The 26,072-nt window shown below is 44.0% G+C and overlaps 11 protein-coding genes across 11 annotated transcripts; 6 read left to right on the top strand and 5 right to left on the bottom strand.

Moving 5' to 3' along the window:
- Positions 1–1,318: 1,318 nt before the first annotated feature.
- On the bottom strand, positions 1,319–2,017 carry PCOAH_00010850 (Uncharacterized protein; the record flags this gene model as incomplete). Its single annotated transcript, XM_020057894.1, has 1 exon — positions 1,319–2,017. The coding sequence occupies one exon, from the start codon at positions 2,015–2,017 to the stop codon at positions 1,319–1,321; it is 699 nt and encodes a 232-aa protein (XP_019913542.1).
- A 912-nt stretch (positions 2,018–2,929) lies between these two features.
- Positions 2,930–4,579, top strand: PCOAH_00010840 (Uncharacterized protein; the record flags this gene model as incomplete). The annotated part of the gene is made up of 1 exon (XM_020057893.1): positions 2,930–4,579. One exon carries the CDS (start codon positions 2,930–2,932, stop codon positions 4,577–4,579), a length of 1,650 nt encoding a protein of 549 aa, XP_019913573.1.
- A 1,541-nt stretch (positions 4,580–6,120) lies between these two features.
- PCOAH_00010830 (Ribosomal protein L22e) lies at positions 6,121–6,820 on the top strand (the record flags this gene model as incomplete). Its single annotated transcript, XM_020057892.1, has 3 exons — positions 6,121–6,291; positions 6,471–6,602; positions 6,713–6,820. 3 exons carry the CDS (start codon positions 6,121–6,123, stop codon positions 6,818–6,820), a joined length of 411 nt encoding a protein of 136 aa, XP_019913606.1.
- Positions 6,821–8,402: 1,582 nt separating this feature from the next.
- PCOAH_00010820 (Protein-transport protein sec61 beta 1 subunit) lies at positions 8,403–8,948 on the top strand (the record flags this gene model as incomplete). Its single annotated transcript, XM_020057891.1, has 3 exons — positions 8,403–8,449; positions 8,592–8,705; positions 8,870–8,948. The coding sequence occupies 3 exons, from the start codon at positions 8,403–8,405 to the stop codon at positions 8,946–8,948; spliced, it is 240 nt and encodes a 79-aa protein (XP_019913353.1).
- Positions 8,949–9,283: 335 nt separating this feature from the next.
- PCOAH_00010810 (Uncharacterized protein) lies at positions 9,284–10,569 on the bottom strand (the record flags this gene model as incomplete). Its single annotated transcript, XM_020057890.1, has 5 exons — positions 9,284–9,356; positions 9,544–9,662; positions 9,780–9,837; positions 9,992–10,077; positions 10,277–10,569. The coding sequence occupies 4 exons, from the start codon at positions 10,346–10,348 to the stop codon at positions 9,555–9,557; spliced, it is 324 nt and encodes a 107-aa protein (XP_019913462.1).
- Positions 10,570–10,879: 310 nt separating this feature from the next.
- On the top strand, positions 10,880–12,765 carry PCOAH_00010800 (50S ribosomal protein L4; the record flags this gene model as incomplete). The annotated part of the gene is made up of 2 exons (XM_020057889.1): positions 10,880–12,476; positions 12,566–12,765. 2 exons carry the CDS (start codon positions 10,880–10,882, stop codon positions 12,763–12,765), a joined length of 1,797 nt encoding a protein of 598 aa, XP_019913495.1.
- Positions 12,766–12,957: 192 nt separating this feature from the next.
- On the bottom strand, positions 12,958–13,689 carry PCOAH_00010790 (Uncharacterized protein; the record flags this gene model as incomplete). The annotated part of the gene is made up of 1 exon (XM_020057888.1): positions 12,958–13,689. The coding sequence occupies one exon, from the start codon at positions 13,687–13,689 to the stop codon at positions 12,958–12,960; it is 732 nt and encodes a 243-aa protein (XP_019913464.1).
- A 984-nt stretch (positions 13,690–14,673) lies between these two features.
- Positions 14,674–19,152, top strand: PCOAH_00010780 (Uncharacterized protein; the record flags this gene model as incomplete). Its single annotated transcript, XM_020057887.1, has 3 exons — positions 14,674–18,132; positions 18,298–18,701; positions 18,882–19,152. 3 exons carry the CDS (start codon positions 14,674–14,676, stop codon positions 19,105–19,107), a joined length of 4,089 nt encoding a protein of 1,362 aa, XP_019913426.1.
- Positions 19,153–19,276: 124 nt separating this feature from the next.
- PCOAH_00010770 (Uncharacterized protein) lies at positions 19,277–19,743 on the bottom strand (the record flags this gene model as incomplete). Its single annotated transcript, XM_020057886.1, has 2 exons — positions 19,277–19,458; positions 19,674–19,743. The coding sequence occupies 2 exons, from the start codon at positions 19,741–19,743 to the stop codon at positions 19,277–19,279; spliced, it is 252 nt and encodes an 83-aa protein (XP_019913562.1).
- Positions 19,744–21,634: 1,891 nt separating this feature from the next.
- On the top strand, positions 21,635–23,865 carry PCOAH_00010760 (Uncharacterized protein; the record flags this gene model as incomplete). The annotated part of the gene is made up of 7 exons (XM_020057885.1): positions 21,635–21,703; positions 21,899–22,361; positions 22,510–22,635; positions 22,729–23,202; positions 23,309–23,480; positions 23,575–23,650; positions 23,761–23,865. 7 exons carry the CDS (start codon positions 21,635–21,637, stop codon positions 23,863–23,865), a joined length of 1,485 nt encoding a protein of 494 aa, XP_019913528.1.
- Positions 23,866–23,973: 108 nt separating this feature from the next.
- On the bottom strand, positions 23,974–25,246 carry PCOAH_00010750 (Outer arm dynein light chain 2; the record flags this gene model as incomplete). The annotated part of the gene is made up of 6 exons (XM_020057884.1): positions 23,974–24,021; positions 24,194–24,256; positions 24,360–24,425; positions 24,568–24,767; positions 24,872–25,024; positions 25,180–25,246. 6 exons carry the CDS (start codon positions 25,244–25,246, stop codon positions 23,974–23,976), a joined length of 597 nt encoding a protein of 198 aa, XP_019913629.1.
- Positions 25,247–26,072: the final 826 nt, after the last annotated feature.

Below are 26,072 nucleotides of genomic sequence, written 5' to 3'. Positions count from 1 at the left end.
ATTTGGAAGGGGTTGTGCCCCCATTGGTGGAAAAGTAGAACATGAAGATGAAGTCGTTGTACTGTAAGAAGTGCGGAAATCGATACAATCGTATTAATCAAGACAATCACGCCAATCGAGACATTCACGTCCGTAGGGACCGCATGAGCAGCAGAAAATGCTGCGTCAGTTTGACAAAGCGGGACAAATTCAGTTAAGGCAGTGCCCGCCAACGTGCATTTATTCATCCCCTCCACGTTGCGTGCCTTTTCGGCGAAGTACTGTGCACGCGGAGGTGCATTTGTGGCAAGTGAGCGTGTGAGTACGCATGTAAGTATTGCATGTATGTGTACATGTATCATGTATGCGTGCCTGCATTCCCCCCCTTCTCACCTTCACCTTTTTTTTTTAAAAATTGGACATATACATATATATACGTGCGTACGCACGTACGTCCCTACACATGTGTGCATATATGTGACTACGTGTGAAACCCTTCCCCCCCCCCAAGTGAGCATATTTACACAGTGCATGTAGCGTGTAACGTGCATAGCGTATGCGGCCAGCAGTCTAACATATGCCTTGCACAGATCACGCCCTTATGATTCCTTTCATCGCCCCACAGTTACCATGTTCATTCTTGTTGTTATCTCGTTTAACACGTCTACCAAGGCTACCACGTGTCTGCTACGTCATTTAATGTTACTCTTACGTTACCATATTTTGCGTCATTTTGAGTTTTTTTTTTTTTTTTTTTTTTTTTTTTTTTGCATTTCCCTTTTTTAAAACACCTTTTTTTTTAAAAAAAATATGCTTTTTTAGTGCCGTTAAGACTTTATTCTCCTCCTCCAAAAAATAAAATAAGAAAATGAAAAAAAGCGGAAATGGAGTATGGCGGTCATCCCCCTACATACTTCCCCCATTGCATATGTACACCAAACTGCCAAACGTGGAAAAATTTACCTTGAGAAGGTACCATTCCGATGGAAGGGCTTATCAAAGTGGTTGAAACAAAGTTTGAATGGAAGGTACGCCCTCAAATTGGGGCACAAAACAGTGTGCGGGAAAAAATAAAAAATAACTCAAATAAAAAGAAGCAAACTTCAAAACTTTTACAACGCATTTATAATTTGCGCGTGGGGCAAATAAAACTGTCTGCTTTCCTTTTGTTCAAATGTGCGTTATGCCGATCGTTACGTACGCAATGTCCGATGTTGCGTGGGCGCAAAAAAATTAAAAAAAATGAACAAAAAAGTTTACCCATAGAGAAACTACAAGCGGTGATGCTCCCGTCAGTATGTGGGCACTCCACCGATAAGGAATCCCCCGCAGGGACACATTAGAAGACGCCCCACAGATTCTCAAACTCCGAACATATGGTGGAGCAGCACGTGGCGGCACTAAGGCTGAACTCGGAAATGCTAATGTTGTCGTCTAGATTTTCCAGCTTCGTAATCGGGTTTGAGTAGGCCACCGCCCCAATGAAGAACGTGACGGGTACAGTTTCGTTCTGGAAATTCTGAACATAGTCAGACAAATGTACTTTTCTGCCCTTTACAGACAAGCCAATTTTTTTTCCATTAATTGGTAAAATAGCGTTATAGTCATTTTTCAGAAATTTTAGCAAACACAAATTTTTTTCATTGGCCTTTATTTTATATTTCCGTAGGAAGGTGACCATTAACGATTCGAACTGGTCATACGTTTTGGGGATTTTTAAATTGGAGGAAACAAAGAATAGTTGGTTGTCATGTGTTTTTATGTACACTTGCAAGAGACCATATTTATTTAGTGCACTTTCTAAGAGGTGAATTAGGCACTGGTGTAGGATGTCTGGTCTGAAGTTTCTCATTTCGTCCTCTTTTTTTTGGCCTCTTAACAAGTGTTTATGTTTCATGGTGTTGGCCAGCTCATAAATGTACCTCTTCGTTTCGATTAGCTGCAAGTGGGCCCCTTCCAGAATGATAATGACTCGTTTCTTATTTTTGTCTTCTTCCTCTGCAGGGGGGGGTGATACTCCTCGTTCTGGCGTGTCCATCTTGTTTGGCAGCAATGTGGGAAAGGAAGGGGGGGATGCGCCGATCTATATGCGCTGTGCAGGTTGCTGGTGGGGGACAGATGCCTACTGGGCTCAAGGCTACATGCTGTTCCGTTTATTTGCCCTATCGCGGCGGAAAATAGAAGGGATCAGGAAAAATGGTTTTCTGGGTGATTTCGGCCGAGGTGGCCATCTTGGGGAGAACGCAAAATGGAGAAAAGAAACAACGCGATGTAAGTTACAAATATGGCAAAAAAAAAAAGTTACCTATTTTATGCATATATAATCGCTCTATACCAGATGTGGTTTCTTCCTTTTTCCCCCCAAAAATACGCGATATAGGAGAGGTGACGTTTTCAAAAGGAATTCTCTATCACACTGGGGGGTAAAAGAAAAGTGAAGCAGCAACATGGAAAAAGAAGTCCATGGTGGGACAAACTGCCACCTGCAGAGAGGAGAAAAACTGCTCACCCAGGGGACGATTTCTCCTCAAAGGGAAACAAACAACGGTAATGGTAATGGTAATGGTAATGATAACGGTAGCGGCGCAATTGGGGGATAAAAAAAGAAATTGCAGAATGGGAAATGCAACTTCTGTTTTGCCTGAACCGTTCATAACTTTTTGAAAAAAAAAAAAAAAAAAAAAAAAAAAATTGGCTAGCTGTCACATGGCGTGGCCACAAAAAGGGGTAAGAACATACACCAATGGTTATGTTTCATTCATACACGGCTGTAACGCGAATTACGCATCCGGAGGGATATAACACAAACGTTGAAGAAGTCGTCGCCTCTGAATAAGGTAGTACCTATGATATGGGATAACCATGGCGGGGAAAGAATAAAAAACGCGCCATATGGAACAAGTAGCTCAGAGAAGTAAACCCTTTTAGCAGAATATAAGGAGAGCACGAAATGGCTAACTCCGGAAACACACGGATTTATCACTTGAAGGCTTTCAGAGAGCTACGAATAGTGACCCTGGAAAAGTATACCAAATTTGAGGAGGAGGATGAGGAAGAATGCGTTAAAGTGCGTTTGTTGCCGAGCGGCAGCGGTGTAGGACACAAAAACGAGCACAACAGTAGTAGTAGTGGCGGTTTTCCAAGCACGGCCGAAATATTTGGAAGAGAATTAATAATAGATAAGGAGTACAAATTTGGGTGTAACCAAAAATTTGCCATCTACACATTCACAGGATGCACAATTCAAATAAAAGGTCGAACGTTGCAGGAATATGAAAGTGGGAACAACACAATGAAGGAGTACTTATCCCTATCGTATACTTTGGATGCCTACAGGAAATTAGCAAAGAAGAAAAAAAAAATTGGACCTAGAGTTCTCATTACAGGAAATAACAATTCAGGAAAAAGTTCCGTTTCGTTGATTCTGTTGAATTACGCATTAAAGTCAGGATTCAAACCGATCTTTATTGAAGCAGATACAAAGTGTACTTGTGATAAAATCGAATTGAACAGGGGACCCGGGATTATGAGTTCCTTTGTTTACGACCCAATGAATCGGATGAAGTGTGCACTAGATTATTACTTTGGCTACCTCGACCTGAATGAAGACATCAATTTGTACTACCACCTGAATGAGTGCATAAGCAGCTGCGTTCACTTGATGCTGCTAAACAATTTGAACTCCGTCTCGTCTAGTGCTAAAACGGATGCACAGCAGGAGGGCATTTACGCCGCGGGTTTCATTTTAAACGTTCCCTCGGAAGCCGACCACCACGTCATTAACAACCTGATTGAAATATACGGAATAAATATCGTCATCGTGATTGATAACGCGTTTTTGCACTATTCGTTGAAGGACCAGTACGGGGATGATGGTGGTCGGCGTGCTGCAGACCGGGGGCGGGACTACGACAGGGATTATCGTGGCGATACCTGGCGTGACTCCCCACCCGAAGCGCACCGTAAGGGAAACACTCTTCCCCCTGAAGATGAACAACCAGACAACAACAAAGAGACGGATGATCCAGTCAGGAGAGTAGAAATTGTAGGCATGCCAAAGTACGAAGGAGTAATCCCCTCAGATAATAACCGAATAAGGTATTGCAAAAATCTGTGGTACTACCAATATTTTACGAAAGATATTATCGTAACGAAAAACCTGTACAGAAAGAGCCACGTCATTTCATTCAGGTGTAGCTTAACTAGCTTCATAAAATTGGACACCAACTTGGCTGTGCCTTTGTCTGCATTACCAGCCGATGCGAGAGACATACAGAGGGAAAACGTAACAGTCAGTTTGTATAATGGGAATATCACTAACCTGACTAACTGCATTTTGGGCGTGTCCTACTCGAAGGGCCTTAATTATGTCCACCTGATGAATATAGCTGCGTTTGTGCATGTGCAAAGTGTGCGTCAGGTCGAATCGGAGGTGGGGGAGGAGACTGAGAGGAGTGAAAAAGGCGCAGAAGAAGCGCAAGGAAATGCAGATGCGAAGAACGACTACGTGATCGAAATTCTGTGCCCACTCTCCGTCACCACGAAGAACCTCCCCCCCTACTTTGTCGTCCCAGGGAATGCCAAGCAGATGAAGTTTTAGCCGCGATGAAATGAAGCTGTAACGTGATAACGCATTCATCCCTAATGTGGGAAATGCCCGCCGAACATCCGGCACCCTGTCTCCAACGCTGTGCACACAGCACACCACCTTTGAACACCCCCCTTTTTTGTCATTTTTTTCCCCACACGGGGCATGACGTTATCGTCCTGGCGGGGCACCTTCCCCCTTTAGTTTGTTTTTGTTTGTTTTTCAAAAAAAGTTTTTTTCGAGCAACTTGTTAATCTGCACTTTGCAAAGGTCCTACCTACGTAGGTTCCCATTTTTTTTTTCTTAAAAAGGGTACAAAGTGGGACGGTTTTTTCTAGCGGTGCACAATAACGTCGCACAAATATGGGTTGCGCCCATCTTGTTGCTTTACCGTTTTGGATGGCGTAAGAAGAATCCCCATCGGGTCGTGAACCCACGTTGCACTTCTAACACCTCACGGGGTTATACTTCCCGCTGCTTCTATCCTACAACGGAAGTATCATTGGGTACCTAGTTAAGGATAAGTAAATTTGAACAAACCATCTGTTGGGTAGAGTAGCGTGGTAATCAATTACCCGTTACAATTCTTAGGTGAATAATTCATTTTCGTTACTATTCACACAAGGGAGGATTCACCACGGGGAATATTTCCCTGCTTTTTCTTGCTGCATTTTTTTGAAATTTTTCCAATTCTTATTTTCATTTGAGGGGGAAAAAAAGGGCGTGCGTGGGAACCCCTTCAAAGCTGGGTTCCGCTGCGCGTGCGGCAAAAAAAAAAAAACGTGTTACTACTGAAGGCGCCGGGTCGAATAAAAAAAGGGGGTTTATATATCTCTTTAGAGATGCAGTACCGTTACAGGGTGGCGTCTCCGTATTTTTGTATATGCCTTATATATGCATACATTGCCTCCGTATGCCTGACGGGCAGAGCCTATTTAGGCAACGAGTAAAAAAGCTCATCGCAAGTGGGTACTATACTGCCTGGAAAAAAAAAAAACGTTCATGGGCTGTTCCGTTTTTTTATTACCCCCCTTTCGGAGGCAAAACAACAGGAAAGCATTGCGAGGGAAAACTTTGCGTCATCACGATGCAACTTTGACGCTACCTTGACAAAAATTGATATGCCCCCTTTTTTACCACCCCCAACGTGGGATTTTTTTTTTTTCTTAATTTTTGCGCACTTTCTCTGGAACAATTACCACGCGGTTCCTCTTCACGCCTACAATAAAACGAAACGCAAAAAAGCGAATTATCCCCTCGTTGTTGATGTCAACAATTTTAAACGCCCAAACGTGGGAAAAAAAAAAAAAAAAAAAAAAAAAACCTACACGTTAAGTGATACATAAAAGCGTAAAGAATAAAGAAGCACATTCCATACTGTGAGGTTCTGCTATTTGTAAAATAACTGAGCAGCGTAACATCATCGCCTCATTCCAAACATCCTCAAAAGGAGTCATACAAAAAAATCCGCACAAAAAAGAGAAAACTGCTTATTCAGCAAGTACACTTTTATTTTGCTCATCGAAAAAATTTTCCTACGAATATTAAGCACAATGGTAGCCAAGAAGGAATCCAAAGTTATAAAAAAGCAGAAGAAGAAAAATGGGAAGAAGAGTAAAATAGCTGTGAAGAAACCCAAGGCTATGAAGAGCACTAAGGGAGTTAAGTACGTCCTGGATTGTACCAAGCCAGTGAAGGATACCATCCTTGATATAAGCGGATTGGTAAGTTCCCATTATACATTCGTATATACTGACGCGCGTACCTACATGTGAGGCGTATGCTTGTATATAACGTCCTCGTCATTGACGTGGGTCGACGAGCTGCCTTGGTCCCCATCTGGCGTGTGGCGAAGAATACCGTGCTGACATTCTTAACCATCCTGTACATCCCCCATTTATAGGAACAATTTTTTAAGGACAAAATTAAGGTGGATAAGAAGACCAACAACCTGAAGAACAAGATTGTGGTCACCTCGGACGACTGCAAAATTTACATCACCGTTCACATCCCCTTCTCCAAGCGATACATAAAGGTAGGCCCCGATTGAACGGTGACGTAGGCGTGATGTTTTACCATATGCATAACTATTCCTTACATACCTGCATGTATATTCATAATTGTATTTGTTCCCCCCTCCTGCAGTACCTGGCGAAGAAGTACCTGAAGATGCACCAAATTCGAGACTTTCTCAGAGTCATCGCCAAGGGAAAATTGGCATACGAGTTTAAATACTTTCAGCTGAACAATTAACCAGAAGGATAGGACCGCTCCTCACAGGACAAGCAAGTACACACCACATCGTGGACTGCATTAATTGCGCCTCTTTACGGGGCCACTTTACTGGATCATGTTTTTCTTGCGAATTATTCTGCTATCTTTTTATTGCCTTTTTTTTTCTTTTTTTTTTTTCACTACGTTTAAGTAACTGCATCCATTTTAATAAACGTTTAAAAAAGTTCTTCCCATTTTGAGAAAACGGGTACGGCATTTTGCAACGTTTTTCGCGTAGTGAGCAGATTATTGCAAAGGTGGAAATTAAATGATTCACTGCTCTTTCGTTTGTTCTCAAATGTGTGAACCTATTTAGGACGCCCCGCAAGTGTATTGCTGCTCCGTGGCGAACAACGTGCACGTCGAGTGAGCTTAAATAAGCACTTCATCGGGGAAGGTTATTCCACCTCTGAAGGATACTGTTATAAAAAAAAAGAAAACTCCATCATTGGATCTGCGTCCGCGTGAGATAGGTACCTCTGGCACGTGCTCCCCGGGGAAACGCCTTTCCTGGCTGCGTAACAGAATTCCACAAAGTGGGCAACTCAGCATTGGGATTTATTCTCCCACCATGGGGAAAAAAAAAACAACAAACATGCGAATCATAATGATAATTTGAATGCTATTGCAACGTGCAAGTCAGTCGGTACCAATCGATTGAAGCACAGCGGTGGACATGCGTGTGCTCCTTTCCATATACCCCCCCTCCATGTGCACGTCTGCACGCATGCAAAAATGCATATCAATTGTGGCCCCTTTTGAAACACAACTCCCCCACTTGTGCCATACGCAAAAGGGGACTGTTTTGTTTTCTTCACAATTTAATTTAAAACTTGCTGCTCAATTTTTTGTAACTCATTTGAGGAATGCTCTATAACATTCCTTTTTTTAAAAAAAAAAAATAAAAGGCTTCCATGTATCCTCCCCGTTCTCGTTCATTTGAAGGAGCGACCAAAAGGGGCTGTGCGAGTTGACCAACTTGCACGCTTGGAGTGATCAGGAAAAAAAAAAAAAAAAAAAAAAAAAAATTACACTTGTTTATATTTAAAAAAAACAAGAAAAACAATTACAGATAGCCACAAACGGAACAGGAAAAATCCACCAAATGAAATTGCAAAATAGTTAACGCGACGCGATCCAAAGTGACGAAGCAAGCATACAAGGCAACGCGAATAGCCCCTTATGGTCCCTTTCATCACCCTCCACCAGCTTCAATCCTTTACAACAATTCCTGATCACGTCGGCTAACGCGAAACGAAGAGAACTAGGGAACACAGCAGAACGAAGCAACTGATCCTATTTATAGGTTAGCAAAAATTAGGAACAAATGGGAGTTTTTTCCTCCCCCCCTCACCGGGGGAAATACCATTAGTAGCGCGATTACCTTCCCCTGCATGTCATATTAACGGCACTACTATTATTGTTCACGTGAGCTATTGTGTTTCATGCGCTTGCCACCTACTGGAATTTGCTTTCGAGCTCATACGGGATGTTATTTCCACTCCTCCGCGATCCTCCCTGCAGACCAACCCCCCTTCCATATATTAACCACTTGAGCAAAATGAATAGTTCACCCGTTATCGTCGGTGGCATGAGAACACCTGCCAGGTTAGCGTGCTGATATCACAGCAAGTGGAGGACCCCGACACACACATACATACCCCAGGGGGAATAACCCCTACTTGGGTGTTTTTCAAGCATAAAGGAAAACACGCGCAATATAATTCACATGCCCATTTCCCTTTGACAGGCGAAGACAAAGCACAGGATCAGCATCGAACAATGCCAAGCCGAGAGGAAGTAACAGTGGAGGTACAAACAGCATCGTCAAATTCTATGGAGACGACTCACCCGGATTTAAATTGTAATTAAATGCGTTTAATGGGGGACACGCGGATGTGCGTGTCATTTGGCATGTTCGTCTGCCACTCACTCTGCCCTCCCCATTCGTACATATAAGCCGTTTGCATGTGTAGGATCACGCTAATACACTCCCTTTCCATGACTCATTTATCCCCCACCTTGTAGAACCCCCCAAGCGGTCCTTATCTCTACACTGATCTTCATGGCGACCGTAGTGATACTGCACATTATTAGCAAAATTTAAAAAAAAAAAAACACACATGCACGTGTGGGTGTATATATGGATGTACGAAGGAAGACATTTTTGTTCCCATCCCCTTGGGCCCATTTAGGGGTAACTCTCCCTCTGCTCATATAACGCGAAAATGTGAAGGGAAAAAAAAAAACTGTTTGCATTGCATGTTTTTATTGATTTAGGGTTTACCGATTTGTTCATTTATTCAGTTCACCATCTGTGCAATTTTTTTTTTTTTTTCAGTTCACCAGACTTGTGTTGTTATGTGTGTGCCACAATACACAAACACACACATCCCCAGTATACATCCGTGCACGTTTTTTCTTTTTTTTCCATTCGAACATAGTGCTAAGCGTCCTTTTTACTATCTCATGTGTGCTTCCCTCTCTCTTTCTCTTTTTTTTTTTTTTTTGTTACATTAAACAAAACAGTTGATAATTTAAGTATATGTTTAGGCATACTTACGGCGGCCAGTTTGAGGCGCCTCTCCAATTTGACTTACATTTGATGGGAAACCCCCATTCGGAATGAAACGAAGAAAAAAAAAAAAAAAAGGCAACGTTGGTGGGGTGTGTTCCGCCCCTTTCACACTTTCATTTTGTAATTTGTTTTTTTTTAATCATGTAAAGATCTGTTCATTTCTTCATTAAGGGTTGCATTCTGCTCCTTGATCTTTTGGGCTTTTTCCAAGTAGAGGGAGAAGTAGCTGTCTAGTCGGGGCATCTACATGGAGGGGGGAGAAGATATTCCTGTCTACTGGTGCATTGTGGTTACATGTACATATGGACGTGTTGAGTACCCTCCTTTGCTGGCACAGTCCAGTATGCATAAGCGCATTACCAGCTTTTCCAAATTCAGGACCTCCTCTTCGTTCATCCAAGTCAGCTTATGGTTTTGGCTGCGTCAAAATTTGGGGTTAAAGGAAACGACATGGGTAAGTGGGCACGGGCATGGGGCAATTTCGCCCCCTCTGCGCGCAAGCGTTAGGTTGGATAATCATGCGAAACTTCTACATTTTACAATTTCGCTGCACATTTCTTTTTTTTTCCCACTTGTCGACAAAGCATAAAAGCGGCTCGTCCTTCCCATCTTCATCCCTTTTGCCGATAAAAATGAAGCTCTTCTTCCCTGAGGGGAACTAACAAAATGGGGAAGTAGGGGAGGTGGTTTACAGGCATGAAAGTATAAACGCGTTCATGTAGAATGTTCCCTCCATTGTCGGGATAGCAAACGAAGGGAACGATCTCTTTCCGTACCGATGTGTGCGTGTGTGTGTACAGATGAAACTTCGATGTGTACGAACGCACAGAACGTCCTGCTTTCACACATGTGCTCACCTTTATGGTTTTTATTTTATTTTTTGGAGGCCAATACATGAACCTTTTGTGAATTTGGAAAAGGCTCACCATGGTGTTCGTGCCCGTCTCTGTACATTTGCCCCCGAATCGGTATGAACATAGCACAGCTGTTTGTTCCTTCGGGGAGAGGCAGTGTGTTTCTTCTGCTACGCCATTTATCGCGTGAGTCGTCAAAGCTAAGCTTCACAAATGTATATGCACGTTCATACGTATGTATGCCCTTTTTACATGCCGTTTTGTGGTAATCAAATTTGTTCTCAACTCGCTTGTACAGTTTTTGCCACAGTGGTGACTTTGAAAATTCAAACTGGTGTGCGATGGTGGCCCCGCACCAAATGAGCCTTGTTGTCGACGTTACACCGAGTGGAGTTCCAATTAGCGATTTCGCGCCAGAGCTGCTCCGAGCACGCAGGAAAAATAGCATTATATGTGTGGAGGGTGCGGCCGCGTAACCCTTCTAAGGCCACACGTACATGCTTATGTACGTATATATGATCATACGTATATATCCACATGGCTATTTATTTTTTGCGTGTGTTTCCTTTTTTTTCGTTTTTTTCCCTCTGAGGAAAACACAGCACGATGTTTCTGAAACTGTGCCAGGGGGGCCTGGCCCGAAGGGTCATAAAGACCGTGCCCCGCTCGTCAACGCAAAGGCGAGAAATAAGGACCTTCCGCTTTACAACGAAACTGAACGAATTGCACACACAAAATGAAGAAATGGCTAGCTGTGAAAAAAAAAACAAAAAAAAAATTATGACCTGTTCAGGCGATTTTGTGGAAAAAAGAAAAAACGCAGACATACATTTGGAGCGAATGGAGCAACGGCAGGAACCGTTTTATGTGGATCGGAGGAGGAATACCACCTGTGAGGGTGACGTGGACTACGTAGGGGAGACCCCCCAAGGGGAAGAAACCCCTTTTGATGGTGTTAACCAAAAAGGGGTGTCAGAGGAGTACAAATTTATATTTGAGAGACCGAAGCACCTTGCACACGTGGATGACGAGCCAGTGGTGAGGAGACCAGGATGCATAATAGACATAAAAACTTTGTTAAGAAACAATTGGACCTTCCCAGCGGTGGGGTTTAATAGCAAATTAGAAATCCCCATTTACAAATTTGAATGTGGCCCTGATGATGAAAGTATAAAATATGTGACTGTGCCGAATGACATATTCGGGCTGCCCATCAGGCCGGACATACTACACAAGTGTTACTATTTTTACAGAACTGCCCTGGCAGGGTACACAGAACGAATGCAACTGTACAAATGGGAATGGCCAGGAAGTACGAAAAAGTATCGAAGTCAAAAAAAAAGTGGAAAAGCAAGAATGAATTGGAGAAAAACGTGCGGTAGATATTTGGGAGTGAAAAACCATCCCCTCAGGCCATTCGACCAGAGGACCAAAATAAACAGAAAACTTTTGTGGAAGGGAATGAAAATTATCTTATCAGCCAAATTTGCTCAGGACCAAATAAAAGTCGTAGACAATTTTTTAATTAAATCCCACAAAACGAAATATGCTGTAAAATATTTAAGAAATATTTTGGGGAACAACTGCAACAGTGCTTTGCTTGTCCACGAAGGAAAAACAGACGTTAACGACAATTTTTTTTGGGCGTGTGCAAATATAGCTAGCGTTAAAAGGGAAAATGTCCAAGGTGTAAACATTTATAATTTGCTGAAATATCGATATGTTGTTTTTACATATAAAGCATTACAAAATTTAATTTACGAACTGAAAACGTACCCTCAAAAAATGAAGTGGCTTCCTACGTGTGCTACTCCAGACAATTCTGTGGCGCCCATACCAGAGAAGGTTAAAAATTGGGACATAACTTGGAAGGAAAAGAAAAAGAGAAATAATTTCGCCTTTTTCGATAAAGAAGCTTTAAAAAAAAATATAGAAGAATGGAAATGGAGTAGCGATTTGAAGGGTCCTCTGAAAGTTAAGAAGAAGGACCCCTACAAGAATTTTATTTTAACGAAATTTTCCTGCAATGAGCCTCTTCCTGAATTTGTTAAATATGAGTACCTCTTCAATGTTGAGGACTCTCTCGAGGGAGCGCATGGGGACGTTGCCGCCGATGCGGGGGGCATCCTCGAGGAGATGCTGAACGATGATGACTACTTGGAGGGACGCTCGGAGTTGTCCACACTCGGGCTGGGCGCAGCGGGTAGGAACTATTGCGCTGCGTTGTGCGTCCATTTGTGTGTGTTTCTCTTTTGCACCCCCTCATGTGTGCACCCCCCTTCACCTTTTTAGAAAACGACCGAGGGGAAATGGACAAGGAAGGAGATCACGATGGTGACAGCGACGTAGACAGTGATGGCAACAGCGATGACAACAGTGATGGCAACAGCGATGACAACAGTGATGATAACTGCGATGGTGACCACAAAGGTCTGCACGACGGTGGGGACTATGAGGAGTACCCCGATGAGGAGGCCCCCCCGCGTGGGTAGGGAAGAAGAGAACGGCCCAAACTGCACGATGAAACATGTAAGCGGTGTAACAGAGTGATGGCTCAAATGTTCCATCATTTTCGGATGGGTGCACTCGACAAAAAAGTCTAAAAGGAGAAACGTGAAAAAAAAAAAAAAAAAAAAAAAGTAACAACAAGCGTATATAACCTTTTCCGGTGGATGTCCACCCATTCAAACGAGCTGCAGCGCGGTCAGCTTCCTCTTCCGTTTGGGACTCCCTCCTTCATCATCCTCAATGGCGTGCCCAGTGGCGAAATTTTCCTGCACAAAATTTATATAGCCATAAATACGAAGCAAGCTTAACTTCATCTTGTCGATGGCTATCTGCCGTCTCTTCAGCTGCACCTTCAAAATGTTAATGACGTTATTCACACTTTGGTAGAATCTCAGTTTCGCCAAAATGTGAAATAAATTTACGTGGACTTTTATGAGCATTTTTATTTTTGTCTTGTCGTCCCGTCTGTTATTTACAATGTCATCGAAAAGATCAAAAAAGGAATCTTTATATTTTTTAAAAAGTTTAATAAATTCATTTTTCAAGTTTTTTTTCACGTCATATAGTAATTCATCACTATCTAAGTCTTCGACTCTTTTTTCTACTTGGTGGTTTATCCCAAATACGTTGTAATTACTTCTGAGGGGCACTGGTGGGGGTCTTCCCATTACCAGTTGGCACGTTTGCTTGGTGTACTTTTCATTCCCATCGGATGGGGCGTGGACGTGAGCATTCTCCGTAACGTCGTAAATGTTGTACTGCTGCGCTATGCTGTTTAAGAAATGGTAACTTTCCGTGTGATATCCCCTTTCGGTATCTTCCCCTTGGCCTACCCCCTCACCCGCATCTACATACTCCTGGAAGTAGTACGGGGGCGGGGGGTACCCTGACACGTACTTATCCGCCATGGTTTCACGCGTCAAAGGAAAGGGCGGGGTGGGGCATCGGCACGAAGCAGAAAAAAAAAAAAAAAAACCTTGGCACAATAACTTCAGTGAAAATAAAGCAAAAAAAAAAAAAAAAAAAAAAAAAGAAACCTTCCCTTTTAAACAATTCTGCTAGGTGTACCGAAAATTTAAGCGGCACACCAAAAAAAGGTCGAGGTTGGAAAAAAGTGTTAAAGGGGCACTGGGGGCACCGCAATATATTTACATACTAATTGCGCATACTAGGGCAACACATCGCGCAATGTTGGAAAAAGGTGATATGTCATTCTCTTTACGGAACGTACTTCTAAGCGTAGCACCTGCGTCAGAATGGACCAGAATGTTTTCTTCCCCTCGGTCTACTGTCACGCCAATGTGAGGAGATTGCCGTGAGGCATTAGTGGATCCCTCCTACTTGTAAGACGACGTAATGAAGGTGTAGGACGGGATGAAGTATCTGTTTATGGGCTGCACCTAGTTACATCAAGAGGCGAAGTCGGTTTGAATTTCTCCTGTGCCAGCAAAGGTGTGACCCCTTACGCATTAGGAAAACTCAACCGAAGCTTTCTCCTTCATGCGGATTAACGGGCGATATTTAGTTACCCGTAATGGAGTCCATGATCACTTGGTGGCGTTTCTCTAAAGAGCATTTCTCCCCATGTGCTATATGCCCATCGTAGTGGTCATGAGAAGTGTTTTAAAGGGATAACACAGGAGGGATATTCTCCCATTTAACTTTCCTTTTTTGTGAAAGGGGAAATGGTAACCTTTAGAATAATGCGCTACCAGTACGGCATGCTCTTCGCAAAGCTGGGAGGATATTCCGGAGATGCTTTCCCCTGAAGGGATCCTCTTGCTATCGACGAGTGTTGGCAGTGCCCATCTCTCATTTGGGGGAGAGACTCTCACCTTCAAGTTGTTCTGCTCCGACAAGGTTAATCTACACCCTTGAACCTCCTAAAACAAATGACAGAACAATCATCCGTTGGTGCGCCCGCCCGTCGGCTGGACCTGCACGAGGAGCTCACCTTCCAAAGGGAGACCATAAAACTCCGCAAGGCATTCCTAAACGTATACAACTTTGAACTATTTTACAAGAAAAACTTAAAGGTAAAAAGTAGCTACTTGAGAATAATTAAAAGGAGGCATAATGTGGATGCTCAGATGGGGTGCAGCATCCAGTGTGGGGAAAGCAATCCCCGTGAAATGTTGCTGCAAGAAAGGGTAAATTCCATTAACCATAAGTTTTGGAAGGAACACCACGTGAAGGGACATTACCACGTGGATGCAGTGGAACTAAACAGACACGTCTGCTTTCTGGAGAAGGAAATAATGAACAGGTTTCTTTTCAGTCTACGCATTGATGGGTCTAGCTATTCGTTGGACGAGGAGGACACGTATCTTTACTGGTTGTTCGTTCGGTACGTCCATTTTGCTTGTGGGAAGTTGGACAGGAGAAAGGGAAACACGCTTAGCAGGATGAACGACAACCGGAAGAACAGTCCCCTTTTCTGCGACGCCCGCTACGTTAAACAATTCTGTTCTTTCATCGCACCTGTTTTGAAGCGCCAGAGGGGGAATCCCCATTTAACATTTCTAAAGGAGTATCTTCACAGATTGGACTCTACCCCCATGAACAAATCTAAAGGGAGGGGAAAAAACTCCTCATGTGGAAGATCCCTCCGTTACAGCATCCAAGTTGGGACCCTCCAAAATGGGGATAACAAACGTATGATCAGGAGGAAGAATTCTCCAATTTATATGATGTTCTCCATTTGTGCGGAATACCCCACGTATAATTTGTCTATTCACAGGAAGAGGACAACGTCATTCCGCTTCAGTCTACATGGAGCACATTTCAAACCCAGACCACAGGAAGTGGAAGTCGACATAGCAAAAGTTAAGCACGCCGTTGGAAGATTTATTTTGGGGCAGTTATACGAAAATTTGTTGAATTCCATTTTCAGCTCCCTGGTGAGTAAAAGCAGCCAATTTAAATGGGACTCCTTCTGTGCGGATATTGGTAGGACTTTCCGTTCCCATTGGAAGGAGGCGTTTTTCCCCGGGGCAAAGTCCCACTTGGAAGGAAACCCCTTTGAAATGCGTGAACCGAACGACGGTGGTATTTCGAAATGTCTAAAGGTGTTTTTCAGACCTTTGCATGCGTACCACAAGGTCGATACAAGGGATGAGTTGATTTTTCTACAAAATATTGTCCTGAACCTGCTGGAGGAAGACGTGAGGAAGCTCCTCCACATGACCGTCGTGAATATCGCTCTCCTGTGTGAGCATCTGCCCCTCGGGTACCTCTTCTCCCTCTTTCTTTTTTATTTCCTCTTTTTAAACATCCCCTTAAGGAGTAGTAAAAGAGGGGGAGGCGATTTCCCCTACCCGTTTGGAGCAACTAATCCGAAGCAGCGCAATTGTGAAGAAGTCCCACCTCATAATGATCATCGTGCAGACCGATGTAGTAACCCCCGCAGGGGGCATGCAAATGGAGTGAAGGTAACGGAGGGGTGCTTCCCCACGTGCCTCCTCTGCTTATACCATGCATTACGGAGGAATAAAAATATGACCCCACTGGAGAAAAAGAAAAGGTTAGTCTTCATCGTGTTGGATATTTTGCGGAAGAGTTACGTAGAGCCTGTCGACCAGGAGGAATCCATTCTGAGTCTTTACTTTAGCAGCGTGGTGAACAGTGCGTGCATTCCCCACGAGGGGGAAGTGCAGCTTATATCATATAAGGGGGGAGAAGCAGATGAAGGAATCCCCCACCATTGTCCCGTTTGTTGCCGTCCACGAGGGAGACACAACACTCGAAAGCGCCTCAAAGTGAAGGAAGGGAAAGAAGTTAACCCTGTTAAGAGGGAGAAGTGGCCCCGGTGCCACGACGTCCAGCGGATTTTCCAACGATGCTTCCAACGGCTGAACAGGAAGGAATCCATTTTAGGCCACCTCGGTGAGTTGATAAACCCCAATGTGGACTGCCAAAAGGGGAAAGAAAAGAAAAATGTCTCCTGGAATTGTGCTACGTATTCACCTACATGCGAATTGTATTCTATACCGTCACGAAGCGGGAGAGGAAGCCAGTCGGGCAGGTCGATCTTCGGAGACACAGCAAAGGAGAACAACCCTTCAAATCGATTTAGCAAAAAACGGGGTGCAAATAGTATAGTAAAAGGAACACAACCACTAAGTTTATCCAACCAGTTGGAAGACAAAGAAGGAGTGTTCCACCAGGACAACAGTTTAAATGAGTACCTCTATAGTGAAGGCAAAACATTTTTAGAAAATCTAAAGACGTTTTTACGTCCCTTATTGAGTGCCTTATATAGAAGAAGCATCGTGCGTGTGAACATGTATTTTTATTTGTGCATGGTCCAGTCGTTCCTTACACTTCGAAGGGGGGGAATCTCACCAATGTGCATGCGTCCTAAAGGAAGAGAAGCATCAGTTAGGAAGACACGCAAAACAGGACCAACTACAAGTGTGAGGAGACATCTCTCCAGAGAATACCAACGGGGACGTTTTTGTAACCCTGTCGAGGATTACCTCACGTGTAAGTTCGATCGAGCGGTACACCTCCTATGTATACGCAGTGGATACAGTGCAATAGTAAAGAGGACGTTAAGGAGGACCACCTCGTATCTGCAAAACAGTGTGAAGAACTTAAACGTGTGGCTGCTCCTGCTGGTGTACCGACTGGCCAACGCAGTGGACGTGCGAACCTTCGGTGGAATCACCACCCATATAAACAGAGGAACCAACCTCTCTCTACACAGAAGAAGAAACATACTTTCCCAAACGGTATGCGGAATGGAACGCGGAAAAATAAGCACAAGAAAGCAGCGCAGGAGGAATATCCGCCCATACATACGAAGGTTGCTTAAAAGTGCACCGATTCGGAACTACGATTTGTATGAAGACTGGCAAGAAGACTGCTTCTACATTCAGAGGAAAAACGATGTCGTTATTTTTAACTTAAGATCCAAAGAGGGGGAGAGAAACTCGGCCGATTCGCCAAATGTGTACTACCGATTTAATGGAAAAAATTATTTCGTTCACGAAAAGGACTACAGGACAAGGAGGGCATATAAAATAAAGTGCGTAAATGTGTGCCTACTATTTTATAGGTACTGTTTTTTTTTTTATGCGAAAAATCCGCTTGTGTTTTCTTTCCTCTTTAACCGGGTGTTTTGCGTCTGCACCGGATGCTTAGGAAGGTATTTGGTGCTGGGCAGGGTTACCAATTTCGGCACCCCCCCCACGGAAGACGCAACAACGCATGACTGTTTTTACAAGCAAATCGGGATGCTCATAAAAAACCGAAAGAACATTTTCGTGCGTAACTTCCACTTTCTTGTCCTCTTCCTCCTGATGCGATACCACACGTTGGTTGGAAATGTCCGCCACTCGGGGTTGCAGGTACGTCGTGTGAAAATTATAATCGAATGGGGCATACGTGTGCGTGCTGTCTGCATACGTCCTCCCCCAGCATGTTCACATAAACGTATACATACATACATACATACATACATACGTGCACACATACGTAAACACATATCGTCTATGTTTTTCCCCCCTCGGAAGAGCTGCGTGCCGAAACGCGTAATGACCCTGCTGCGGAGGAAGCTGAAAATAAAACGGGAGTGCTTCTCCTCCCCCCTGAATGCAGTTTTACCGTCCTACTGCTCCTTCTTCCCAGACATCGATACATTTTTCGGAAGCTCCGGCAACTTCTTTGAGTTTCCGTTGCACAGCGGAGCGTACGAAGTGAACCCCCCGTTCGATGTGTACCTAATTAACCAACTGATCGTGCACATTTTGCACCACTTAAAGAAGGAGGAACATGAACTGACGTTTTTTCTGGTCATCCCGGTGCTGCAAGACAAGAATTACTTTTTCGAGTTGCTCTTTGGGTCTTCCTACATGTCCGCTCACTTTTTGTTGGCGCGAAATTCTTACACCTTTTCGACGAGACTGTTGGAGAGCAGGTCAGCCTGGCGTAGAAAAGGGAAACCCCCTGCTCGCACACACATGCTTATGCTTTCCGTTTTTTTTTTTTTTTTTTTTCTTTTAAATGCCAAATTTACCTTGCCTGTTCAGGTGGTCAGGCAAATTTTCCCACTTTTGCACACAAAATTAGCTATTTTTTCCCCCCTCCCCTTTTGCAGGGAAGAAGAGTACATTTCTACGTGCGATTGCTTCGTTTTCATTTTGCAAAATGAAAAGGCAAAAATTCAAAAGGGGGTAATTAACAAGAAGGTTGTGTTGAAAATAAAGAAGACATGGGAAAATCTAAGTTACGTTAAACAAAAAAAAAAAGGAATGAGCTGGACGGATGGGTGGACACGTGGTGAGGAAAGCGACTCATCAGGGGGATTAACAACATGTATGTAAAAAATTACAGAACTGGTTGATACAATGAGATCGCTCAAATTACGTTGGGGGGGGTGACAAAGCAATGCGTATGAACACGTATAGCTACACTTGTTCAGGAATACGCATTTTACAAGCGTAGCTCTTCGCCTTTTTTTCCCCCTCCTGGACGCACTACCTGACAGTGCTCTCATTTAATGTCAACCCTGTCTAGGCACTCCCAGTAAGAAATGCTGTTGCCCCGGATGACGACAATGCCAATGTCAATTTGTTCCTCCTTCTTTATCTCGACCGTGTTGTCCAGAACTAAATTCATGAAGGTGTCATATCCTCTCAAAACTCCGACGATTTGTCTGTTTCCATTTAGGTACACTGCAAAAATGGATAAGGAGAGGTACAGAATGTGGAGGATGTTATCGTAAAGAAGGCGGATGATCACTTTGGCGTGTGTTGCATCGTTTGCTAGCCAGATTGGCATCCACCTCGGTCAGTTTGTTTTGCTATTTTTCTTTTTTCCATTTTTCCTTTTTGACTTTCCCTCCTTTCGCGCGCCGCCCCACCGGCTCGACTCCACAACAGCACATTACCTTGCAGTCGCTTCTCCATGAACTTTCGAAAGTCCGAGCCTGGACCTGCCTTCCCCACAGTAAGCGGCATGGTTCTGTTTTCTTCGGCCCGTAGGAAAAAAAAATAAAATAAAAAAAAAGTACAAGGATTACACTATGCGCTCTTTGTTCCCTATACCGCCTTCTTCCTTTTAAAAAAGAGTTTATCAAATGGGTGGAGAGTACTTTCTGCTTTATATTTTTGATATCCTGTTGGAGTCACTTTGTAGTAATATCTGACCCACCCGTCGAGCAGCGGAAAAATGGATTACGCCAGAATGATACGCAATGTTGTGTATCTGCGCCTTTGCAATGTCGCGCGCGTGAAGCATGTACATTCCGTAACGTAAGAGCAGATCCGCAGTTTGTCGATTTGTTTCTTACGCCGCTTGAATTGTTGACCAACTTATGTTCCGTTTTTTTTTTTTTTTTTTTTTTTTTTTTTCCGCTGCGAACCTTCAACGGGGCTAGCCATTTGTGTTTCTGCTTTGTCGAATTTTCCTGAGTGCGCTACATTTTTGGCGGAGGTGGCAATGCAGAAAGAAAAATACGCGGTGTAGAAATTATGCATAGAAGGGTTTACTTTTTCGACAGAATATACAGAGATCACCCTGGTGTTGCCCTCCACAAGGGCAGGTCGAACAATTAAGGTGAAAGTCCTCCACGTACCGCACGTAATTAGGGACATTCTTTTCTATGTGTTACTATGGTTGGTAGGCTTCCTTACATATGCATCTACGCCCCGTCAGTTAAGCTCATACCGGTGGACTCCAATTCAGGGTAGTAAATCACACTAGTGGGCATGACAGGAGCAATCACAACAGGAAAAAAGAAAGAACGCGCAAAGAAGAGATAACTTGAGGAACACCTTCCCCCCTTGCTTCTTCCCTTTTTGCATTTCAAAAAAAGCGAAAGGTTCCCCCGCGTTGGGTAATATTTTGCCATCATCCGGAAAGCATTCAAGGGGGAGACACATCCTTGCAGTTTTTCTGTGCGTTTATTTTTGTCTTTCTCTTTCGTTCCCCTTTTTTGTGCCTACTATTAGTAGCTACTCCATACCAAGCGGTACACACTGGCCGGTCCCCACTAACCCCCACCGTTGGTTCAGCTCATCTGGTAGCGTCTGCTCTAAGAAGTGCTTACAATCCAATAACACCTAATCGTTCCTCCACCGCATTCTACCCCGTTAGCACGTTTTTATGACCCATTTTTTGCCCTCCCAGCAAAATGAAATAAGTGGGATTTACATGGCTCTGTACACGCAGAGCGTTAAGAAGGCGAATCGTAAAGGGTTGGTGAACGGAAAAGCCTGCTCCTTTTTTATGCTCCCGGAGCAGTGGCAAAGAATGTCCCACTTGGTAACACTAGACGCTCATTTGGTGATGCCATTATGTTCATAATTTGAAGGAGGGGATACACACGATGCCGCGTTACCGTTTCAAATGTATAGGGTGTATCCCCTCTAACGGGGAAACATGACGTTGCCATGTGGAACTCTCACCAGGACGAATTCATTAACTGTGGATGGTGAAAAAAATTGAATATGAAATTGTGGGTAACTCGCGCTGGTACATAAACTGCTGATATGTTTGCAATTCCTGGTTAGCTTTTTTTTTTTTTTTTTTTTTTTTTTTCCAATCCTCGTCCCCCCATTTGGCTGTCTTTTTCACGCACGTTGTTTTATATGACCACAGAGGGAAGAACATGTACCTGTAAGCAGTACGTAAGGGAAATGATAAAAGAAAAAATGATCCACGTGGACTTCCCAATTTTTACATAAACGCGGGGTAGAAATGCAGCCCGTCGGATCGTATCCAAGTCGGTCACCGTTCCCGCCATCACCTCGGTGTGCGCTGCAAAATTGGGCCAGAAAGGAGAAAAAAAAGAAAAGGTAGTAGCTAAAAGGGGCGTAAACGTGACATACTGCAACGAACTTGAAAAACATGAGTTACCTTCTGGACGACAAGAAAATTCTCCTCAAGGAACTGTTCATTCGGAATGAGGACATAAAGGTGAGGGGGAACAAAATGAAGAGGCAGTTTTTTTGCACCATATGAAGAAAAATCTGTGTTGTAAGGAGAGGGGGGGGGCATCACTCCCTCGTGGACGGCAACACCGGCAGGACGACTACAAGGATGACAAAGTATTGGTAAGCCACACATGTATAAACACACAAACATATGTGTGTATGTTTCCTCCCTCCGCAGAGAGAGAATGAAAACATCGAATTGGAGAATCGGGCTTTTTTAAAACTGATTGAAAGTTACGAAGAGCAGACGAAACTGCTGAAAGCGCTGCCCTACATCCACCACGTGTGTACCAGTCTGTACGCCGTGGAGGATGAAATAAACTTCAACCTGTCAAGACATGAGTTTGCATCCCACTTGAATCAGCTACTGGATGAGGAGATACATAAATACAAAAATATTTTAAAAAATATTTTAACAAAGTCGGACGTAGATGTGGGGTCTCCTACCAACGGTTTGTCTGGACAGCAGGTTTCCAAGGATCAACTGAAAAATAAGGTGTACAACATTGACATGGAAGACGTGGATGACATGGTTTCTGTTTCGAGGGGGACCAGTGCGAACGAAACGTTAGTGCGTGAACAATTGGAGGGGAAAGACCCACCAGGGGGGGCAACGCAGGAGGAACAGCACGACCAAACAGGTACCTCTCAGATGAATCCTCTGAAGGGGATAACGAACCGGAGGGGACAAAAACGGCATAATGGAAAACTTTCCGCCGTGTTGATTTACCCCTTATATCATATACTTTACTTACTTTACCTGCCCCGTTTCCCCATTTGTACCCCCAGCGGAACAGCACGCTGACTCTCCCTGCCAAACGAACGAGAAGAACATTTGTCTGCATTGGGAAAGGGAGAAGTCCACGGGGGAGTTCTACTCCATTCAGTCGTTCGAGGCGAAGGAAGACATCCACAGTGAGTTCCTACACAATCGAGGTGGAAATATACAATTGGCCTGTTCTGTGTCTTCCCTATTCGTTATTCCATCTGTTACTGCTTCCCCCGTAGGGAGCCGCCTGAACCTGCCCGAGAAGCAACAACTAACAATGAACGAGATAGAAAAGCTTAAAGGGAAAATAAAAAAAAATACCGTCTATTATGACAACGCAAAAACGATGATCCTCTCGATGATTACTCAGTGTAAAATTCTCCTTTTCGAGTTGGACGAGGATACAAAAAGTTACAACACATGGAGAGAGAGAATGAAAAAGGACAACTACCTAATGAAAAGGAAGAATTGCTTAAATGAATTTTTCAGTGAGATCATACAGAAGCACAGAGACAAAGTCGGAGAAGCGAGAAAGACAAACCAGACGTTGCTAAACCTGTACAGGAAAAAATTCTCTAACATGAATTATATAATTACCCTTAATGAAAATATAAACAACGTGGACTTTAGATACCTGCATGTGCTCATCCACAACCAGAAGCTGAACTACGATAGGCTGATGCGGGAACACGAGGACAGTTACTCCTGCTTAAGTAGGGGCGAAGCAGTGACCACACAAACTAGAACCCATCACTACGCCACCAAAACAGTTGGCAGGGTCAACACGCGTTGTTACTTCTATCCACTCATCCATCGCAGGAAAGCTGCTCAACGAATTGAGGCAGACGCAGAATAAAATTGAAGAACGAGAAGGAAGGAAAAAAGAAATGCAGACCACCATCGAAAAGAACAACTGCACGCTGAACGAAATGAACAGGATGATAATCGACCTCACCAACAAGATTGACACGACCAACAGCGTGTCGAATAAGTAACACGGAGAGGGCAGCAGTGACGCGCTTCCTCTTTGGGCACCCGCTACACTATATACTATTAACGGATTGCCTTTTCACTCCCCCCCGCAGAATGAACCAGTACGAGCACGTCGGCGCCATGGGCAGCAACTCCGTCCTGCAGTGCATCCAGCTGAACAAAGACATCGTAAGGGGGGAACGCCAGATCCATTCGATTCGATTACGGATGTTGGTCCGCCAATGAGCTAGCCAATTGGTCGATCTGTTTATATTTACCCCTTTTAACCCCCCTCGTAGCACAATGTGGAGAAAAAAATAAAGTCTTACGAAAGAAAAATTGACATCACGGAAAATGTGAAGGTCAAGACGAAGGAGGGGAAGCGGGATGGGACAAAAGGTTAAAATGAAAGGGGAGCAATCTCGCCGCAGTATATATATATATATATATATATATATATATGTATATATATATGTATATATATATTTTTTTTTTTTTTTTTTTTTTTTCGCTCAAAAAACTTCCACGGTCAGGGCGTCATTCCTCTGTTTCTCCGTGATCTGCATTGTTCCGGGGAAGTGAGTAAAAACGCACACGTAGGGGGAAGTATGTATGCGTTTGTATATGTGTCCCCTCAGGTTTGTTTCCTCTGTGGCACTGATGACCCAGCACAGGGTTATTTTTCTCCTTCCCTTCTTTTCATTATACACGTCGAAACACTCCTTTTTTTACCGTCTCGTTGTCCACGACCTTCAGCTGGGGCAGCTTTTTTAAAATCACCAGCTTCATATACTCCTACACAGTTTAATGAATAAGGGGCGAGGAACAAACGTGTGTGACTTGCTTCGCAAAAGGGGCAGGACAAGCAAACTGCCTAACTAGCTAAACAGATAGTTACGTTTGTCTTTCCTTCATAGAGGGGGTTTCCCTTAAGTCCCAACTCGGCAAGTTCTGGCAAGGCGCTCTTCAAAAGGGTGGGGAAAAAAAAAAAAAAAAAAAAAAAAAATTGTAAAAACGTATGAACAGGTCAGCACAAAAAATGGGAAGCGCGACGATACGTGGATACTTCGCTACCTCCACGTGGGGGACGCTCCCTGCACTCTCACCAGCTTGTCGACCTCCTCGATATTTTTTATTTTGTTGTGAAACAAGTAAAGCACTTGCAGCTTCTTAAGGGACTGCAGGTTGTCCAGCTTGTCTATGCTGTTGTAGGACATCCACAGCTGCTTGAGCGTGCCACTGATGTCCTCGAGGAATTGGAACTTTTTAATGCAGTTTCTTCCGAGAGAGAGGATTTCAATATTCTCTGCGACGGCGGGAAGGGGGTTGTGGAGAGGTGGGTAGTTGGCCTGCAAAACGATGAACCACGTGGGGAGTTCAGTACGACCGCTTCAACACGCAGAGACGTACTCAGACCGGACATGGGGATGAGCTTTTCAATTCGGTTCGTCGACAAGGACAGGCGCTTGCACTTCTCCAGCGAGTTGATGCTGTTGTCTAATTTTTCGATTAGGGGGACGTGGCAAATGAAGCTCACTTCTTCTTCTTCGCTGATTTTTCTGCCTACGAGGGGGAAGGATATTTCCCATTGGGGGGAGTGCACAACGTTGTCAGAGAGGGTGGTGATGACGGGGGGTGAACGGTGTTGGGGCAACTCTGCAGCGTTGGCACTGTCCAGGCCGCCCCTTTCCCTTAGCCGTTTTTTTTTTCCGTCTTGCCATTTTTCTGTTCCCAGTTTTTGATGCACTGGGAAATGGTGACTTCCTTGGCCATCGCTTTACTCATTTAGAGCTGGATTGTTTCGCAAAAAGGGTTCAGTTATTATTTTATTTTTTTGCACGTATGGGGGAGGCTCCCTGTCCGAGATGCCGACGTTGGCGTGGTTAAAAAATGGTAAGAGGGATGCAGGTGGTACACGAGTTGGAGCTTTCCCAACGGGTGGAGATTTCACAAGGTGGAAGTTTTCCGAAGACTGCGGAAGTCTCACCGAGGAAGAGAACACCAGTAATCTACGAACGCACAAGGAAGTTTCCAATTTGCGTGCACATATGGATACTCTCCCACGCTGCTGCGTACCGCGCAGGGGTGAATTTTTTTTTTTTTTTTTTTTTTTCCACCCGTATTTGCTTCTCCTCAATGTCTATCTTTTATGTGATGATGTAGTCACTACTGGAGATGTAAATCCCTGCCAAGGTTATATATATATTTTTTTTGTTTCGACTGGCCCAATGGACAGTTGAATGGACGTTTCTCCTTTTTGGACGGAGCCACGCTGCGGCGATTTTTCTCGCTCTGCGCTAGTAGGTATGGAGGCGTGTGCAAGAGTACGTTCGGGTGGGGACGGCGCTGGCCAAAAGGCTTCGGCACAAAAGTTAAAACTTTCACATGTTGACAGTTCAGTTAGCAGCAATTACTCGGCCAGCAAATGATCCAAAAAAAGAAGAGTAGGTGTGGAGTGATGAAGTGGTGCACGTGTGTTTTGCGACCCAACCCGCGATGAACGTACAACATCGAAATGGACTAAATTCAGTTTATTAAATATATTTTTTGTCCCCCTCTACATTCCCATCAGTAGGGAGTTGCCCCAAATTTGAGCTGACCAGTCAGGCAA

The sequence above is a fragment of the Plasmodium coatneyi genome, chromosome 5, assembly GCF_001680005.1.
Source record: "Plasmodium coatneyi strain Hackeri chromosome 5, complete sequence".
In the NCBI taxonomy this organism is placed as follows: Eukaryota; Apicomplexa; class Aconoidasida; order Haemosporida; family Plasmodiidae; genus Plasmodium; species Plasmodium coatneyi.
Note: the sequence above shows the minus strand (reverse complement) of the source record. Positions and strands in the feature narration are given on the sequence as shown.